The following is a 17,429-nucleotide window of genomic DNA, read 5'->3' on the forward strand; positions in this document are numbered from 1 at the left end:
AGAAGTGTATCTATAATTCCATGCTTAACACTTGCATCTTTTATCAATTTATCAGTTTATTATGAGTATTTCTGTAATTTGATGTGGCTCTCTGCACTTTCACCGGATGTTTCTTTGAGACAATGCATTTCTCAACATAACACACCAATTTCAAATGAGTTTTTTTGACATAAAGATTAACTTTATTGTCACTCATTTATTGTGTAACATGAAGTCCTGTGAGTGCCATCTGATGAAGATCATCAAAGGTTAGCGATTAAGTTAATCGCTATTTCTGACTTCTGTGAGCCCTCTCCTTGGCTGGAAAATGGCTGTATGGTTTTCTGTGACTAGGTGCTGACCTAACATAATCGTTTGGTGTGCTTTTGCCGTAAAGCTTTTTTGAAATCGGACACTGGCTGGATTTACAAGAAGTTTATCTTTAAAATGGTGTATAACACTTCTATATTTGAGGAATTTTAATTATGGGATTTCTGTTTTATTTTATTTGATGTCCTGCAATTTCACTGGCTGTTGGCGAGGTGGGACGCTACTGTCCCACATATCCCAGAGAAGTTACTTCCAAAAGTATTGTTATAATGATTGCATTCAAGGTCAGGATATTATTTATTGGTATAAGCATACAGCAGTAAATTAACTTGAAATGACCATCAGGAGTGTGAATTATACCGTGACATTTGGGGGTCACTTTTTTACTGGGACCTCCTATTGCACACATTTCTTTTAACTTCTTGGTGACAGGGGGCAGTATTTTCACGTCCGGATGAAATGCATGCCCAGATTCAACTGCCTGCTACTCATCCCTTTAAGATACGATATGCATAGTGTTAGTATATTTGGGTAGAAAACACTGAAGTTTCTAAAACTGTTTGAATCATGTCTGTGAGTATAACATATCTTATGTAGCAGGTGAAACCCAGAGGAAAAACCCTTCAGATATTTTTTTTTTTTTAGGTCATTCTCTTTTCAATTGTTTTCATTGGGAATCCAGATTTCTAAGGGAACTTCTTGCAGTTCCTACCGTTTCCACTGGATGTCACCAGTCTTTAGAAATTGGTTGTGGTTTTTCCTTTGTGTAATGAAGAAGTAGCCCTGTTCAAAACTAGGGTCACTTCAAGTGTACTGTTAGATAGAGGCGCATGACCAGAAAGGTAGTGTCAGTTTGTTTTCTTCCTGTATTGAACAAAGATTATCCCGTCTTCAATTTTATTGATTATTTACTTTAAAAAATACCTAAAGTTGTATAACAAAAGTAGTTTGAATGTTTTGGCAAAGTTTACAGGTAACTTTTGAGATATTTTGTAGTCACGTTGCGCAAGTTGGAACCGGTGTTTTTCTGGATCAAAAGCGCCAAATAAATTGACATTTTGGATATATATCGAAAGGCATGATTTATATTTTTATCTCTATGTTTTGTGTCGCGCCTGTAGGGTTGAAATATGTTTTCTCTCTTTGTTTACGGAGGTGCTACTCTCAGATAATAGCATTGTTTGCTTTCACCGAAAATCCATTTTGAAATCTGACACGTTGGCTGGATTCACAACACGTGTAGCTTTAATTTGGTATCTTACATGTGTGATTTCATGAAAGTTGGATTTTTATAGTAATTTATTTGAATTTGGCGCTCTGCATTTTCACTGGCTTTTGGCCAGGTGTGACGCTCGTGTCCCACACATCCCAAAGTTAATGGGGTTTTATAGTTAAGACATGTAGGCCAAATTTAACAAAGAAAATGCTTTACCGTTAACCTCTCTGAACCACCCATACCGGATCCGATATAATTATCATCAGCAACGCTGAATAGCATAGCGCCACAGTCAAATAATATTACTAGAAAATATTCATATTCATGAAATCACAAGTGCAATATTGCAAAACACAGCTTAGCCTTTTGTTAATCCAACTGTCATCTCAGATTTTGAAATTATGCTTTACAGTGAAAGCAATACAAGCGTGTGTAAGTTTATCGATCGATCCACAAAACAATAAGCACACTTAGCATCAGGTAACTTGGTCACGAAAATCAGAAAAGCAATCAAATTAATTGTTTACCTTTAATGATCTTCGGATGTTTTCACTCACGAGACTCCCAGTTAGACAACAAATGTTCCTTTTGTTCCATAAAGATACTTTTTATATCAAAATACCTCCGTTAGTTTGGTGCGTTATGCCCAGGAATCCACCGGAAAGAGCGGTCACAACAACGCAGACAAAAATTCCAAATTATATCCCTAATGTCCACAGAAACATGTCAGACGTTTTTTATAATCAATCCTCAGGGTGTTTTTCAAATATCTATTCGATAATATATCAACCGGGACAGTTGGCTTTTCACTAGGACCGGGAGTCTTTCTCTTTTGCACACAATTCACTCTGAGAGCCCCCACCTATCCACTTACGCAATGTGGTCGTTCACACTCATTCTTCAAAATAAAAGCATGAAACTATGTCTGAAAACTGTTGACACCTTGAGGAAGCGATAGGAAAAGGAATCTGGTTGATATCCCTTTAAATGGAGCAATGGGAGGCTATGGAACATGGAGTTTTCAAAATAGAAGTCACTTCCTGGTTTGATTTTTCTCGGGGTTTCGCCTGCAATATCAGTTCTGTTATACTCACAGACAATATTTTGACAGTTTTGGAAAGTTTAGAGTGTTTTCTATCCTAATCTGTCAATTATATGCATATTCTAGCATCTGGTCCTGAGAAATAGGCCGTTTACTTTGGGAACGTTATTTTTCCAAACATAAAAATAGTGCCCCCTAGCTTCAAGATGTTAAATGTGTCATGAACACAAACAGTCATGATGTTTCATCTGGTTGTCAAACAAATTCCTTTAAAAAGTAGGTTAACTTGGTTCCATGAGCATTTTTGTCTAATCCAAAATAAGTCCAGCATCCGGACAGTGCTCTGTGCACACACCATTTGATTGATCTATTAAACACCATAAGTGAAATGACCTTCAGCCCACAAAGTTACAGGTATTCATGGATGTAAAGGTAAGTGAGGCTTCCCAAAAAATGTTAACAATAAAAAAGAAACAAACGTAAACAATTATTTCTCATTTCTGTCTATCCGTGTTTCATAATTTTCATTCAATTCGCAAAGAGGGGTTAACTGTCAGTTAACCTCTTACCTCTACCTGGGACGCTTGCGTCCCAACTAGAGCTCTGGAAATGCAAATGCGCTACGCTAAATGCTAATAGTATTAGTTAAAACTCAAAAGTTCATTAAAATACACATGCAGGGTATCAAATTAAAGCTACACTCGTTGTGAATCCAGGCAACAAGTCAGATTTTTAAAATGCTTTTCGGCGACAGCATGAGAAGCTATTATCTGATAGCATGCACCAATACACTACAACAGAAAAGCACAGCAGGGGACGTAAACAAAATAATTAGCATTTCGGCGTTACACAAACCGCACAATAAAATAGAAAACAGTCATTACCTTTCACCATCTTCTTTGTTGGCACTCCTAGATGTCCCATAAACACTATTGGGTCTTTATTTCGATTAAATCGGGCCATATAAAGCCAAGATATCGTTATATGTAGACTGTGTGATAAACGAAAAAAACAGCGATTTCACAACGTAACGTCATTTTTAAAATTCAAAAAGTAGACGATAAACTTTCACAAAACACTTCGAAATACGTTTGTAATGCTACTTTAGGTATTAGTAAACGTTAATAAGCGATAAAAATCATCCGTAGGCGATGTAAATATCATTAGCTGTCGTCTTGGAAAAAAATTTCAGGAGAGAGCTCTTCCGGAATGATCAGGGCGGAGACCGGAGGTAAGCGGTGCCCCTCTTTCGGTTCAACCAAGAATCAAAGATGATTAAATTCACAAGATACTCGACAACATGGGGATGCTGTGGGAGTTGAATGCTCGGTCTTATCTAATTCGGCTCACTGTTAACAATTGCTGGAAGTGGCGCAAGGATATTTATTTCCATTTTCTGTGATCAGGTTTTCCTGCGCTTTCCGATGTAACGCACGTTATGTAATAGCCACAGTTGTGATTTAACCAGTTTTAAAAACGTCCGAGGGTTTCCTATCCACACATTCTAACCATATGAACGTACTATATTCCTGGCATGAGTAGCAGGGCGCTGAAATGTTGCGCGATTTTTAACAAAATGTTCAAAAAAGTAGAGGGTCGACTGAAGAGGTTAAAGTCACCAAAAATTAGAATATTATCTGCTATGACTACAAGGTCCGATAGGAATTCAGGGAACTCGATGAGGAACGCTGTGTATGGCCCAGGAGGCCTGTAAACAGTAGCTATAAAAAGTGATTGAGTAGGCTGCATAGATTTCATGACTAGAAGCTCAAAAGACGAAAACATCATTTTTTTGCAAATTTTAATTTGCTATCGTAAATTTTAGCAACATCTCCGCCTTTGCGGGATGCACTGGGGATATGGTCACTAGTGTAACCAGGTGGTGAGGCCTCATTTAACACAGTAAATTCATCAGGCTTAAGCCATGTTTCAGTCAGGCCAATCCCATCGAGATTATGATCAGTGATAAGTTCATTGACTATAACTGCCTTTGAATTTAGGGATCTAACATTAAGTAGCCCTATTTTGAGATGTGAGGTATCACGATCTCTTTCGATAATGGCAGGAATGGAGGAGGTCTTTACCCTAGTGAGATTGCTAAGGCGAACACCGCCATGTTTCGTTTTGCCCAACCTAGGTCAAGGCACAGACACGGTCTCAATGGGGATAGCTGAGCTGACTACACTGACTGTGCTAGTGGCAGACTCCACTAAGGTGGCAGGCTGGCTAACAACCTGCTGCCTGGCCTGCACCCTATTTCATTGTGGAGCTAGAGGAGTTAGAGCCATGTCTATGTTGGTAGATAAGATGAGAGCACCCCTCCAGCTAGGATGGAGTCCGTCACTCCTCAGCAGGCCATGCTTGGTTCTGTTTGTGGGTGAGTCCCAGAAAGAGGGCCAATTATCAACAAATTCTATCTTTTGTGAGGGGCAGAAAACAGTTTTCAACGAGTGATTGAGTTGTGAGACTCTGCTGTAGAGCTCATCACTCCCCCTAACTGGGAGGGGGCCAGAGACCCCTGTCAACCATGGTAACCATGCAAGGAAACACATACCGTCATCATTGCTTTGCACAAAAAGGGCATCACAGGCACAGATATTGCTGCCAGTAAGATTGCACCTAAATCAACCATTTATCGGATCATCAAGAACTTCAAGGAGAGCGGTTCAACTGTTGTGAAGAAGGCTTCAGGGTGCCCAATAAACTCCAGCAAGCAACCAGGACCGTCTCCTAAAGTTGATTCAGCTGCGGGATCGGGGCACCACCAGTACAGAGCTTGCTCAGGAATGGCAGCAGGCAGGTGTGAGTGCATCTGCACGCACAGTGAGGGGAAGACTTTTGGAGGATGGCTTGGTGTCAAGAAGGGCAGCAAAGAAGCCACTTCTCTCCAGGAAAAACATCAGGGACAGACTGATATTCTGCCAAAAGTCATATTCTCTGATGAATCCCCTTTCCGATTGTTTGGGGCATCCGGAAAAAAGCTTGTCCGGAGAAGACAGGGTGAGCGCTACCATCAGTCCTGTGTCATGCCAACAGTAAAGCATCCTGAGACCATTCATGTGTGGGGTTGCTTCTCAGCCAAGGGAGTGGGCTCACTCACAATTGTGCCTAAGAACACAGCCATGAATAAAGAATGGTACCAAAACATCCTCCGAGAGCAACTTCTCCCAACCATCCTGAAACAGTTTGGTGACGAACAATACCTTTTCCAGCATGATGGAGCACCTTGCCATAAGGAAAAAGTGATAACTAAGTGGCTCGGGGAACAAAACATCAATATTTTGGGTCCATGGCCAGGAAACTCCCCAGACATTAATCCCATTGAGAACTTGTGGTCAATCCTCAAGAGGTGGGTGGACAAACAAAAACTCACAAATTCTGACAAACTCCAAACATTGATTATGCAAGAATGGGATGCCATCAGTCAGGATGTGGCCCAGAAGTTATTTGACAGCATGCCAGAGCGGATTGCAGAGGTCTTGAAAAAGAAGGGTCAACACGGCAAATATTAACACTTTGCATCAACTTCATGTAATTGTCAATAAAAGCCTTTGAACTTATGAAATACTTGTAATTATACTTCAGTATTCCATAGTAACATCTGACAAAAATATCTAAAGACACTGAAGCAGCAAACTTTGTGGAAATTAATATTTGTGTCATTCTCAAAACTTTTGGCCACGACTGTATATTGGCCATATACCACAAACCCCTGAGGTGCCTTATTGCTATTATAAACTGGTTACTGATGTAATTAGAGAGGTAATAATACATGTTTTGTCATACCCATGGTATACAATCTGATATACAATGGCTGTCAGCCAATCAGCATTCAAGGATCAAACCACGCAGTTTATAATTGTTGTTATTTCCTCCAATAGGGACAGTCTCCCCTGATCACATCAAAGGTCCCCCGTAACCCCAGTTTTAACTAGTTGCTCCTACCCTCTACTTTTTTGAACATTTTGTTAAAAATCGCGCAACATTTCAGCGCCCTGCTACTCATGCCAGGAATATAGTACGTTCATATGGTTAGAATGTGTGTATAGGAAACCCTCGGACGTTTTTAAAACTGGTTAAATCACGACTGTGGCTATTACATAACGTGCGTTACATCGGAAAGCGCAGGAAAACCTGATCACAGAAAATGGAAATAAATATCATTGCGCCACTTCCAGCCATTGTTAACAGTGAGCCGAATTAGATAAGACCGAGCATTCAACTCCCACAGCATCCCCATGCAGTCGAGTATCTTGTGAATTTAATCCTCTTTGATTCTTGGTTGAACCGAAAGAGGGGCACGACGTACCTCCGGTCTCCGCCCAGATCATTCCGGAAGAGCTCTCTCCTGAAATTTTTCCAAGACGACAGCTAATGATATGTACATCGCCTACGGATGATTTTTATCGCTTATTAACGTTTACTAATACCTAAAGTAGCATTACAAACGTATTTCGAAGTGTTTTGTGAAAGTTTATCGTCTACTTTTTGAATTTTAAAAAATGACGTTACGTTGTGAAATCGCTGTTTTTTTTGTTTATCACACAGTCTACATATAACGATATCTTGGCTTTATATGGCCCGATTTAATCGAAATAAAGACCCAATAGTGTTTATGGGACATCTAGGAGTGCCAACAAAGAAGATGGTGAAAGGTAATGACTGTTTTCTATTTTATTGTGCGGTTTGTGTAACGCCGAAATGCTAATTATTTTGTTTACGTCCCCTGCTGTGCTTTTCTGTTGTAGTGTATTGGTGCATGCTATCAGATAATAGCTTCTCATGCTGTCGCCGAAAAGCATTTTAAAAATCGGACTTGTTGCCTGGATTCACAACGAGTGTAGCTTTAATTTGATACCCTGCATGTGTATTTTAATGAACTTTTGAGTTTTAACTAATACTATTAGCATTTAGCGTAGCGCATTTGCATTTCCAGAGCTCTAGTTGGGACGCAAGCGTCCCAAGTAGAGGCAACAGGTTAATATTCACATGGAAAAGTCCACAGACCCACTCCAAAAGGCTTTTGGAGCCATCATCGACTCAGTGGGTTTGTCCAACATGTCTCTGGACCTACTCAATGTCACAGTCAGACTCTGGACCTAATTCTGTCCCATGGAATAAATGTTGTGGATCTTAATGTTTTTCCTCATAATCCTGGACTATCGGACCACCATTTTATTATGTTTGCAATTGCAACAAATAATCTGCTCAGACCCCAACCAAGGAGTATCAAAAGTTGTGCTATAAATTCACAGACAACACAAAGATTCCTTGATGCCCTTCCAGACTCCCTCTGCCTACCCAAGGACGTCAGAGGACAAAAATCAGTTAACCACCTAACTGAAGAACTCAATTTAACGTTGCGCAATACCCTAGATGCAGTTGCACCCCTAAAAACTAAAAATATTTCTCATAAGAAACTAGCTCCCTGGTATACAGAAAATACCCGAGCTCTGAAGCAAGCTTCCAGAAAATTGGAACGGAAATGGCGCCACACCAAACTGGAAGCCTTCCGACTAGCTTGGAAAGACAGTACCGTGCAGTATCGAAGAGCCCTCACTGCTGCTCGATCATCCTATTTTTCCAACTTTATTGAGGAAAATAAGAACAATCCGAAATTTATTTTTGATACTGTCGCAAAGCTAACTAAGAAGCAGCATTCCCGAAGTGAGGATTGCTTTCACTTCAGAAGTAATAAATTCATGGAAAAGATCATGATTAGCAAATGACAGACTCCTCTTTAAATCTGCGTATTCCTTCAAAGCTCAGTTGTCCTGAGTCTGCACAACTCTGCCAGGACCTAGGATCAAGAGAGACACTCAAGTGTTTTAGTACTATATATCTTGACACAATGATGAAAATAATCATGTCCTCTAAACCTTCAAGTTGCACACTGGACCTTATTCCAACTAAACTACTGAAAGAGCTGCTTCCTGTGCTTGGCCCTCCTATGTTGAACATAATAAACGGCTCTCTATCCACCGGATGTGTACCGTAATAAAGTAGTGATAAAGCCTCTTTTGAAAAATCCAAACCTTGACCCAGAAAATATAAAAAACTATCGGCCTATATCGAATCTTCCATTCCTCTCAACATTTTTAGAAAAGGCTCACTCACTGCCTTCCTGAAGACAAACAATGTATACGAAATGCGTAAGTCTGGTTTTAGACCCCATCATAGCACTGAGACTGCACTTGTTAAGGTGGTAAATTACCTTGTAATGGCATCAGACCGAGGCTCTGCATCTGTCCTCGTGCTCCTTGACCTTAGTGCTGCTTTGATACCATCGATCACCACATTCTTTTGGAGAGATTGGAAACCCAAATTGGTCTACACGGACAAGTTCTGGCCTGGTTTAGATCTTATCTGTCGGAAAGATATCAGTTTGTCTCTGTGAATGGTTTGTCCTCTGACAAATCAACTGTAAATTTCGGTGTTCCTCAAGGTTCCGTTTTAGGACCACTATTGTTTTCACTATAAATTTTACCTTTGGGGATGTCATTCGAAAACATAATGTTAACTTTTACTGCCATGCGGATGACACACAGCTAGCTGTACATTTCAATGAAACATGGTGAAGCCCCAAAATTACCCTCGCTAGAAGTCTGTGTTTCAGACATAAGGAAGTGGATGGCTGCAAACTTTCTACTCTTAAACTCTGACAAAACAGAGATGCTTGTTCTAGGTCCCAAGAATCAAAGAGATCTTCTGTTGAATCTGACAATGAATCTTAATGGTTGTACAGTCATCTCAAATAAAACTGCGAAGGACCTCGGTGTTACTCTGGACCCTGATCTCTCTTTTGACAAACATATCAAGACTGCTTCAGGACAGCTTTTTTCCATCTACGTAACATTGCAAAAATCAGAAACTTTCTGTCCAAAAATTATGCAGAAATATTAATCCATGCTTTTGTTACTGCTAGGTTAGACTACTGCAATGCTCTACTTTCCGGCTATCCGGATAAAGCACTAAAAAACCTTCAGTTAGTGCTAAATACCGCTGCTAGAATCCTGACTAGAACCAAAATATTTGATCATATTACACCAGTGCTAGCCTCTCTACACTGGCTTCCTGTTAAGGCAAGGGAACATTTCAAGGTTTTACTGCTAACCTACAAAGCATTACATGGGCTTGCTCCTACCTATCTCTCTGATTTGGTCCTGCCGTACATACCTACACGTACGCTACGGTCACAAGACGCAGGCCTCCTAATTGTTCCTAGAATTTCTAAGCAAACAGCTGGAGGCAGGGCTTTCTCCTATAGAGCTCCATTTTTATGGAATGGTCTGCCTACCCATGTGAGAGACCCAGACATGGTCTCAACCTTAAAGTTTTTACTGAAGACTCATCTCTTCAGTGGGTCATATGATTGAGTGTAGTCTGGCCCAGGAGTGAAGGTGAATGGAAAGGCTCTGGAGCAACGAATCGCCCTTGCTGTCTCTGCCCGGCCGGTTCCCCTCTTTCCACTGGGATTCTCTGCCTCTAACCATATTACAGGGGTTGAGTCACTTGCTTACTGGTGCTCTTTCATGCCGTCCCTAGAAGGGGTGCGTCACTTGAGTGGTTTGAGTCACTGATGTGATATTCCTGTCTGGGTTGGCACCCCACCCTTGGGTTGTGCCATGGCGGAGATCTTTGTGGGCTATACTCGGCCTTGTCACAGGATGGTAAGTTGGTGGTTGAAGATATCCCTCTTGTGGTGTGGGGGCTGTGCTTTGGCAAAGTGCGTAGGGTTGTATCCTTCCTGTTTGGCCCTGTCCGGGGGTATCATCAGATGGGGCCACAGTGTCTCCTGACCCCTCCTGTCTCAGCCTCCAGTTTTTATGCTGCAGTAGTTTATGTGTCGGGTGGCTAGGGTCAGTATGTTATATCTGGAGTATTTCTCCTGTCTTATCCGGTGTCCTGTGTGAATTTTAAGTATGCTCTCTCTAATTCTCTCTTTCTCTCTCTCAGAGGAGGACCTAGGACCCTGCCTCAGGACTACCTGGCATGAGGACTCCTTGCTGTCCCCAGTCCACCTGACCGTGCTGCTGCTCCAGTTTCAACTGTTCTGCCTGCGGCTATGGGATTCTGACCTGTTCACCGGACGTGCTACCTGTCCCAAACATGCTGTTTTCAACTATCTAGAGACAGCAGGAGTGGTAGAGATACTCTTAATGATCGGCTATGAAAAGCCAACTGACATTTACTCCTGAGGTGCTGACTTGCTGCACCCTCGACAACTACTGTGATTATTATTATTTGACCATGCTGGTCATTTATGAACATTTGAACATCTTGGCAATGTTCTGTTATAATCTCCACCCGGCACAGCCAGAAGAGGACTGGCCACCCCTCATAGCCTGGTTCCTCTCTAGGTTTCTTTTTAGGTTTTGGCCTGTCTAGGGAGTGTTTCCTAGCCACCGTTCTTCTACACCTGCATTGCTTGCTGTTTGGGATTTTAGGCTGGTTTTCTGTACAGCACTTTGAGATATCAGCTGATGTATGAAGCCATATAAATACATTTGATTTGACTTGAAGAACAATAATTCCAAGCACCACCCTTTTGAATCTTCCAGTCTGTTATTCAAACTCAATCAGCATGACAGAGTGATGTCCAGCCGTGTCCTCGTCAACACTCAAACCTGTGTTAATGAGAGAATCACTGACATGATGTCAGCTCGTCCTTTGGAGGCAGGGCTGAAATGAAGTGGAAATGTTTTTGTGGGATTCAGTTCATTTGCATGGCAAATAGGTACTTTGCAATTAATTGCAATTCATCTGATCACTCTTCATAACATTCTGGAGTATATATAAATTGCCATCATACAAACTGAGGCAGCAGACTTGGTGAAAATGTATATTTTTGTCATTCTCAAAACTTTTGGCCATGACTGTACAGTGGTTCTCTTAGGGCTAGGTGTTCCGCTAGCAACTTCCGGTGAAACTGGAGGGCGCGCAATTCAAATAATCATAAAAATTATGGATATTAAACATGTATGTACATACAAGTGTCTATTATTGGTTGAAAGCTTATTCTTGTTAATCTAACTGCGCTGTTCGATTTACAGTAGCCATTACAGCGAAAGCATGCCATGCGGCGCCCCACATTAACCAGTTATGCATTAGGGGGCGCTATTCATTTTGGATGAAAAACGTTCCCGTTTTAAGCAAGATATTTTGTCACGAAAAGATTCTCGACTATGCATATAATTGACAGCTTTGGAAAGAAAACACTCTGACGTTTCCAAAACTGCAAAGATATTGTCTGTGAGTGCCACAGAACTGATGTTACAGGCGAAACCCAGATAAAAATCCAATCAGGAAGTGCCTCATTCCAATGACTCCTTATATGGCTGTGAATGAGCTACGAATGAGCTTACATTTTCCACGCATTCCCCAAGGTGTCTACGGCATTGTGACGTCTTTTTAGGCATTTCCATTGAAGAATGGCCGTAAGGGACCATATATAGCTTGTGGTCACATGGTGTCTCCCGCAGAAAATCTTGCGTAAAATACTGAGGTAGCCATTTTTCCAATCGCTTCTTATGAGAAACCAATTTCCTCAACGGATATATTATCGAATATATATGTTAAAAACAACCTGAGGATGGATCCTAAACAACGTTTGCCATGTGTCTGTCGATATTATGGAGCAAATTTTGAAAAAAGTTTGGCGTTATAGTTGCAGCATTTCCCGGTCGATTTCTCAGCCAAGTAGGATGAAGAAACGGGAGCTATTTCGCCTACAAAAATAATATTTTTGGAAAAAAGGAACATTTTCTATCTAACTGGGAGTCTCCTGAGTGAAAGCATCCGAAGTTCTTCATAGGCAAATGATTTAATTTGGTTGCTTTTCTTATATTCGTGAAAATGTTGCCTGCTGCCAGCAGAGCCTAGCATAGCATTATGCCATGATAAACTTACACAAATGCTTGTCTAGCGTTGGCTGTAACGCATATTTAGAAAATCTGAGATGACAGTGTTGTTAACAAAAGGCTAAGCTTGTGTTAGAATATGTTTATTTCATTTGCGATTTTCATGAATAGGAAAAGTTTCTAGGGGTATTTTTGTCCGCTGCGTTATGCTAATGCATTTGAGGCTATGATTACGATACCGGATCCGGGTTTGCTCGTCACAAGAGGTTAAAATATTTTTCCACCAGCGCAGGTTTCATAAATTCACAAATAGCGAATAAATATTTGCTTACTTTTTGACAATCTTCCTCTGATTTGTCATCCAAAGGGTACCAGCTATAAGATGTAGTGTCGTTTTGTTAGATAAAATCCTTCTTTATATCCCAAAGAGTCAGTTTAGTTGGCACCATCGATTTGAGTAATCCATTTGTTCAAGATTCAGAGAAAGGAAACTTTGTTAAAACAAGTCAAAATGTGTTTCTATTGACTCCTCAGATACCCTAAAATGTAATCAAACTATAATATTTCTCACGGAAAGAAGTATGTTCAATAGGAAACCATTATTAGCAGGTGCGTCTTGTCTTCATCGCGAGCCCAAACACGATTTTCCAAGAGTGTGTCCCAGTACCAAAACTCATATTTATTACTCATTTTGGAAGAAACAAGGCTGAAACCTTGAACATAGACTGCTGACACCCCGTGGAAGCCATAGGAATTGCATACTGGGAGCTGGATTTCATTATTTCCCTGTACTTATTTCCCTGTATTTATTTGGATTTTCTCCTACCATATCTACTGTATTATAGTCTCCTACATTATTTTAACATTTCTACAAACGTGAAAGTGTTTTCCTTCCAATGGTACCAATTATATGCATATCCTGGAAACAGGGCATGAGCGACAGGTAGTTTACTTTGGGCACGTCAGCCAGGCTGATATTGAACTAACAAGTTCCCATACTGCAGCACACCTTGCGGGCTGCCACATAATTCTATGGCATGTTATTTAATTGTCAGCCATTGTTACCATTAATGCTAGTTAGTGCTAGTTTGACCACCAGAGGGCATCTTTGAGGAACATTCGATCGCCTTCAATATTGGCTGTACTAGAGAATTTTTAACTCTTTTTTGTAAGAGCATAGTATATGGGATTTTAAGAAATGTAGCTTAGTTAATTTGATTAATATTATCGTGTTTCTATTCCAAGAAAATGAACAAATTAAACCCTCAGGGTTTCCGTGAGGATGGATTTGAAAATATGGCGCTGCACAATGTGACGGTATGGAGTAGGCTACAGTACTAAGAGCATAACATTTCCACACCCTAATGGTAGTCTAACAAATACCCAAACGGAGATTCAGTTTTTTTAATCATTCAAATCCTATTGCTTCTAACTTTTTAAATCAATAAGACCTACACCACTTTTAACAGCACATTACTCAACACTAGTGAGACTCATGCCGCCTACGGTAGGCCTACAGTACATTGTTTTTTAAATCAATGACATGACACACAGCCAATAATTAGATTTAGAGGATTGGAGGATTCTATATTAATATCTAAGGGGCATTTTTCGTTAGGGAAAATCTGATCTGTGAGAATATCTAAGGGGCTTTTATATCATTCCAAAATAATTAATAATAATAACAATAATAGTTGTTTTAAAAATAATGATATATTGGAGCTTATTTCGTTTTCAAATAACCTAAAGTCAGCGAGAAAAAGGCTATTCTTGAACATGGGGTGCGACATTCTTACTAATTTGTAAATAAAGCCAGTTTGTTATTTAGAATTACATATGAATGTTTTTAGAGGGAGAGAAACCAAAAGCCCACCGTTGACTCATGGGTCTCCCATTCGCGGACAGCACAGGTATCGAACCAGCATCTGTAGTGTCTTAGACTGCTGCGCCATTTGGGAGGCCCCATCCACAAAGTTTTTAATGCTGATCAATTTCCTTGCACAAAGTATCTATTGTCCTGCTAATAGCCCAAATTGGCACTGTACAACGTGACCGGTCGGGAGTATGCTACAGTACTACAGTAAGAGCAAAATAATCCTTACATTTCCACACCCTAATTGTAGTCTAAGTTTCTCTTAGAATAAAAACCTTAGTAAGTCATTTTTGTAAGTTTTAGTAAGTAATACTGACGGGTGTGCGAGTGCAGGACAGAGGAATAGCAATTCTTACACTATTGTTCAAAATTCAATCATCTTCTTCATCCACATCATTCAGATATTTGAAATTCAATTTTGAAGTCATACAAATTATCAGTTTATATTTGGTTTATGTTGCCCATTCATTGTCAGTTAGAGATACAGTAGCGCCTTGGGACCCAAAAGCATAATCAGTGCTCTAACTCCCCATTGTGCTGGTCTGGGGCAATGAAGTAGTGACGCAGGGTACCGTACTAAACCACAAATTACCTCTAAATCCCGCAGCATAATCGCAACACTTTTAGTTGAGCAACCACTGTACCATGGCGAAGGGTTGTATCCAGGCACTCTACATTGGGTCGCGCATAAAAACAGCCCTTAGCCGTGGTATATTGGCCATATACCACACCCGCTCTGGCCTTATTGCTTAAATATAGCATAATTGCATCCGTCAAACAGGTAAGTCTACCCCTTATTTCTTAAATAGGGCTCCAACAGAGCCCTCTTGTTGTTAGTAAATTAACTTTCAATACTGTCCCTATTGATTTTAGAAATAGGCAGAGATCCACACAGGAGTGGTGGCTGCATCTCAACTAGTCTGATCTTTTTTCTTATATAGTATTTCAAATATAAGTTGTTACAGTTATTTGTGATATACCTAATTTAGCTAAGTTTAATTAAATTGATTAAATGTCTTGGTCCATTAGTCATGCTAAGCATAGATCTTTTAAGGTAAGATAATTAGGTAATTAGGTGGGTGCTTCATTTTTTTCCAATTTGATGTTGTCTTGGTAAATTACATCATTAGTCATACTATCCCGTGTTTTACTGTTTAATTTTTTTTCTCTTGTTATATGCTAATGCTTTTTCTAACCTGATTACAACTTGTCTTTGTCGGACTTAGTCATAAGACTGGGCGTAATAAGATAGTATTTACATGTAGACATTCAGAAGACATTAATTATCAGATAATACATTGAAATATGACACATGATGTGTAAGTGTCACGTGAACACAATGTCTACATGACGTGTACATGTCATGTGTCAAGTACATGATGTGAACATGTCAGCAGTTTGACGCCTAAGAAAAAATGTGTCTCCATTGACAATCCATGTTATTATATGACGGTATCTTAGCTGCTTACTAAGATGTTAGGTAACTTGGTGATCAGTATCAGTATCTCCCATAGGCTCTTTCTTGGCCCAAATTAATCTCCATATGTGTGTCTGACTGTATATGTGATTGACTGGCTGACTGACTGATGTGTGTGTGATTGGGTGACTCACCTCGCTGATACTGACATTGTAGCCCACCTGTCTCTCAATGATGGGTGTGTTATCATTGATGTCCAGGATGTTGATGATTAGAGGGAGGTCTCTGTAGCGGGGAGGCACACCGCTGTCCATAGCACGCACCTGTCATAACACACACACACATGCACACACATCAGTCAGTCAATCACACACAAAGACAGACAGACGGATGGACAGACAGACAGACAGACAGACAGACAGACAGACAGACAGACAGACAGACAGACGTACACGTGCGTAAGACGCAACCATAGTTTTAGATTTATTCCTACCACTAAGCTGATGTTCATTGATTATTGATTTCCATTACCATAAGTATCTATCTATTTATCCTGTTACTGGTAACTATTACTTCTGTTTAGATGTACAGTGCATTCGGAAAGTATTCAGATCCCTTAACGTTTCTCAACATTTTGTTACGTTACAACCTTATTCTAAAAATGATTCAGTTGTTTTTTTTCCTTTATCAATCTACACACAATACCCCATAATGACAAAGCAAAAACAGGGTTATAAAAATAAAAACAGAAATGTCACATTTACCTTTACTCAGGACTCTGTTCAAGCACCGTTAGCAGCGATTACAGCCTCGAGTCTCCTTGGGTTTGACACTACAGGCTTGGCACACCTCAAGCTCTGTCAGGTTGGATGGGGAGCGTCGTGTCAGCTATTTTCAGGTCTCTCCAGAGATGTTCAATCGGTTTCAAGTCCAGGCTCTGGCTGGGCCACTCAAGGACAGTCAGAGACTTGTCCCAAAGCCATGCCTGTGTTGCCTCGGCCCAGTCTGAGGTCCCGAGCACTCTGGAGCAAGTTTTCATCAAGGATCTCTCTGTACCTTGCTCCATTCATCCTTCCATCAATCCTGACTAGTCTCCCAGTCCCTGCCGCTGAAAAACATCCCCACAGCACGATGCTGCCACCACCATGCTTTACCGTAGAGATTGTGCCAGGTTTCCTACAGATGTGACACTTGGCATTCAGGCCAAATAGTTCCATCTTGGTTTCGTCAGACCAGAGAATCTTGTTTCTCATTGTCTGAGAGTCTTTAGGTGCCTTTTGGAAAACTCCAAGTGGGCTTTTATGTGCCTTTTACTGAGGAGTGGCTTCCATCTGGCCACTCTACCATAAAGGCCTGTTTGGTGGAGTGCTGCAGAGATGGTTGTCCTTCTGGAAGGTTCTCCCATCTCCACAGAGGAACTCTAGAGCTCTGTCAGAGTGACCATTGGGTTCTTGGTTACCTCCCTGATTAAGACCCTTCTCCCCGATTGCTCAGTTTGGCCGGGCAGCCAACTCTAGGAAGAGTCTTGGTGGTTCAAAACTTCTTCCATTTAAGAATGATGGAGGCCACTGTGTTCCACTGTGTTCTTCTTCAATGCTGCAGAAATGTTTTGTTAAACTTCCCCAGATCTGTACCTCGACACAATCCTGTCTCGGAGATCTACAGACAATTCCTTCAATCTCATGGCTTGTTTTTTGCTCTGACATGCACTG

At 40.7% G+C, this 17,429-nt stretch overlaps 1 protein-coding gene across 1 annotated transcript in view; it reads right to left on the reverse strand.

Moving 5' to 3' along the window:
• The window catches only part of LOC115107209 (cadherin-23-like), a 578,454-nt gene that overhangs the window by 116,829 nt on the left and 444,196 nt on the right, over positions 1-17,429 (reverse strand). The window contains exon 35 of the mRNA XM_065008058.1: positions 15,912-16,040. Within this exon, the coding sequence (XP_064864130.1) occupies positions 15,912-16,040 (129 nt within the window). The remainder of the gene's footprint in view (positions 1-15,911; positions 16,041-17,429) is intronic.

This window comes from Oncorhynchus nerka, linkage group LG23, assembly GCF_034236695.1.
Source record: "Oncorhynchus nerka isolate Pitt River linkage group LG23, Oner_Uvic_2.0, whole genome shotgun sequence".
In the NCBI taxonomy this organism is placed as follows: Eukaryota; Metazoa; Chordata; class Actinopteri; order Salmoniformes; family Salmonidae; genus Oncorhynchus; species Oncorhynchus nerka.